The sequence below is a fragment of the Penaeus chinensis genome, chromosome 40 (genome assembly GCF_019202785.1).
Source record: "Penaeus chinensis breed Huanghai No. 1 chromosome 40, ASM1920278v2, whole genome shotgun sequence".
NCBI lineage: Eukaryota > Metazoa > Arthropoda > Malacostraca > Decapoda > Penaeidae > Penaeus > Penaeus chinensis.
Window position 1 is genome coordinate 22,583,836 of NC_061858.1, and position 2,500 is coordinate 22,586,335.

Genomic DNA, 2,500 nt, shown 5'->3' on the forward strand with positions numbered 1-2,500 from the left:
TAGGGTTAATAATCATTATTAGTCTAAATTTCATTTGACGGTTTTCTAAATTCTGCATATCTCACCTGACTATTCGGCTTGGTCCCGTCAGCGTCAGTAGCAAGAGCAGTGGCCACAAGGGTGCCAGGAGGAGACGCCTCAGGAATAGTCAGAGGGGGAATGGGTGCGCTGAAGATGGGTGGGTTATCATTCTTGTCTTCAACTGTCACCAGTACAGAACAGGTGGCCTGCAGAAGATTAAATTTAGAAGTTACATGAATATATTCTATTCTAGAAAAGAATAATGAATATCTTATTACCAGTATAAAAAAATATGCTATTCTCTCAAAGGATATAAGTTGTATCAACTTACCTGTGGGCCATCTTGGTTTTCAAGAGTACCAACAATAATTGTGTGGCGTGGAGCCTGTTCATAGTCCAAACCACGAATTGTAGTGATACGACCAGATTCTGGCTCAATACTAAATAACTGCGTATCGCCATTAACCAACACATAGGTAATCTGTTTAAAAAAAAAAAAAAAAAACAATATAAATGGACTTAGAAATCCCTATAAAATAAAAAATCACAATTTAAAAAGTGGTTGGGAATTACAATAAGATTTCAGTATCAGCAATGATCACATTAAACTGAAATATGTTTAACATCAACAATACTATGATTAGATAAATAGATTTTAATTCGAATCCCTCATGGTGAACACCAAAAGGTTACGCACATCAGGCCTGGTGTCTGGATCCGTTGCAGCCACGGTGGCAACCAAAGAATCAGGTACATTTTCTGGCACTAAAGCTTCATACACCTGTTGTGTGAAGATGGGTGGCTCGTCTCCAACGTCACTGACAAGCACAGTCACCGTAGCAGTTGAGATACGTGGGTCAGTTGCTCCATCCTTTGCTGTCACCACGAGATAATGCACCTGAGGAAAGTCCATCCCTATCTGAGTGAAACGAGTAGAAATAAAAGAATTCCGAAATCTACTACTTTTTATTATCATTTTTGTATAATTCCCCTCTTGTTAAGTTGTCATGCAGGTACTTCCAAAGAGTATGTCTGATAGATTAATAAAATTCATCCCATGATTATTGCTAAAAGTAGTGCCACAAAAGGCAACTAATTTACCAAATTGCTCTTCAACCTGAAGGACAAAAGGAACAGGGCTTTATTTCCCTGTCGTTTTCACGTCACTAGAACATCTGTTTATTTGGAGGCCATGCTGGGAGAGTGCATCTATTTTTATTTTTTTTTAAGTTCGTTTTTTTCTTCTTTTTTGCAACTCCTTCCTTCCTTCTAATACTCCTTCAAAGGAAAAGCTTTACGACGTCATAGCACAAGCTTCCTGTTCTGTCCTGATTTCATATATACAACAGGAAAAATCAAAGCACAAGAGAAATTGCTGACTGTAAGAAAGTGTCGAAATCATTCGTGTGAACTCCAGCGCTCATTTTAAGCATTTTATAACTTTTGTAGAGATATTGCTTATCTTGAGGGTCTGGGGCGGAGCGCCATTTAGTGATTTCAAATCAGCCGAAACAACTCCAAAGGCTGAGCCACATTTCTGTAGGGCTGTGTGACCGAAATCTCTCTGAACTCAACTGAACCGATTTAATCCTCTCCTTCCCCAGTGGGCAGCTTGCGGGAGGGCTTGCGCAGTTCGGGAGGAAAAGAGGGGCGTAGGCTGGTTGTGCTCAGTGCGGCGTGTTTTGCGGCACTGGAGTGAAGCCGTCTACTGTATTAATTACTGTATCATACACGGTCTCTTGCAAGCGAGGTTCCCCACTCAGTGTGGCGATCCGAGTTTATGCTCTGGCTCCGACGGAGCTCGTCTTAAGTTTATACTTAGGCTGTGACCAAGGCTAGGAGACTGCCTCCGCGTTCCTGCAGCCTTACTGCTGCGGCTCTACCCAGACCGCATGATCCCCGGACGACCCGATCGGGTGGGGGTCGGGTTTGACACTTCCGGAGCCACAGCACCCGCCTTCCTTGTATACACTGTAATTCAAATTCCTTTAGATTTAGTTTATTTTCTGAAGTTTTCAATGCCTCTCTCCCGCTGTTTCCAAGCACTTTGCAAAAAGACCCAGTCGTAATTTCGTAAAATCAGGAAGGAAGTATGAAAATGCATTTTTGAATAGCAGCTTCCCTTCCCCCCTTCCTCCTTTACATCTCACTACTATCCAAACCGTGACCCTTTTCCAATTTCCATTACATGTTCATAAACATGTTCATTAACCTGGGCAATGCGAGGGGTGAGGTGGCTAGGTGGTTAGGTACTGAGGATGATGATAACATGTTGCTGCCCTGAATGCTTGGGTTCATAGCCCTCACCTAATAGAGTTGCCATTTGAAAGAGATAAAAATTTATTTAGTTCAAATGGTATGTTATCACTATTCCTTTGCAAAGATATTGCACGGACTTATAAGATAGATGCCATACCTGTTGCTTTTCATAGTCCAACGCTGTCTTGGTTCGTATCTCTCCAGTTTCACTTCCAATGCT

The 2,500-nt window shown here is 41.8% G+C and overlaps 1 protein-coding gene across 1 annotated transcript in view; it reads right to left on the minus strand.

The window, feature by feature from the left end:
* LOC125047154 (cadherin-99C-like) overlaps window positions 1–2,500 on the minus strand; it is a 34,923-nt gene that overhangs the window by 10,878 nt on the left and 21,545 nt on the right. Inside the window, exons 15-18 of the mRNA XM_047645272.1 lie at window positions 2,438–2,500; window positions 719–940; window positions 353–502; window positions 66–227 (exon numbers count right to left, since the gene is read on the minus strand). The exon at window positions 2,438–2,500 is cut by the window's right edge and continues 66 nt beyond it. Coding sequence (XP_047501228.1) covers window positions 66–227; window positions 353–502; window positions 719–940; window positions 2,438–2,500 — 597 coding nt within the window. The remainder of the gene's footprint in view (window positions 1–65; window positions 228–352; window positions 503–718; window positions 941–2,437) is intronic.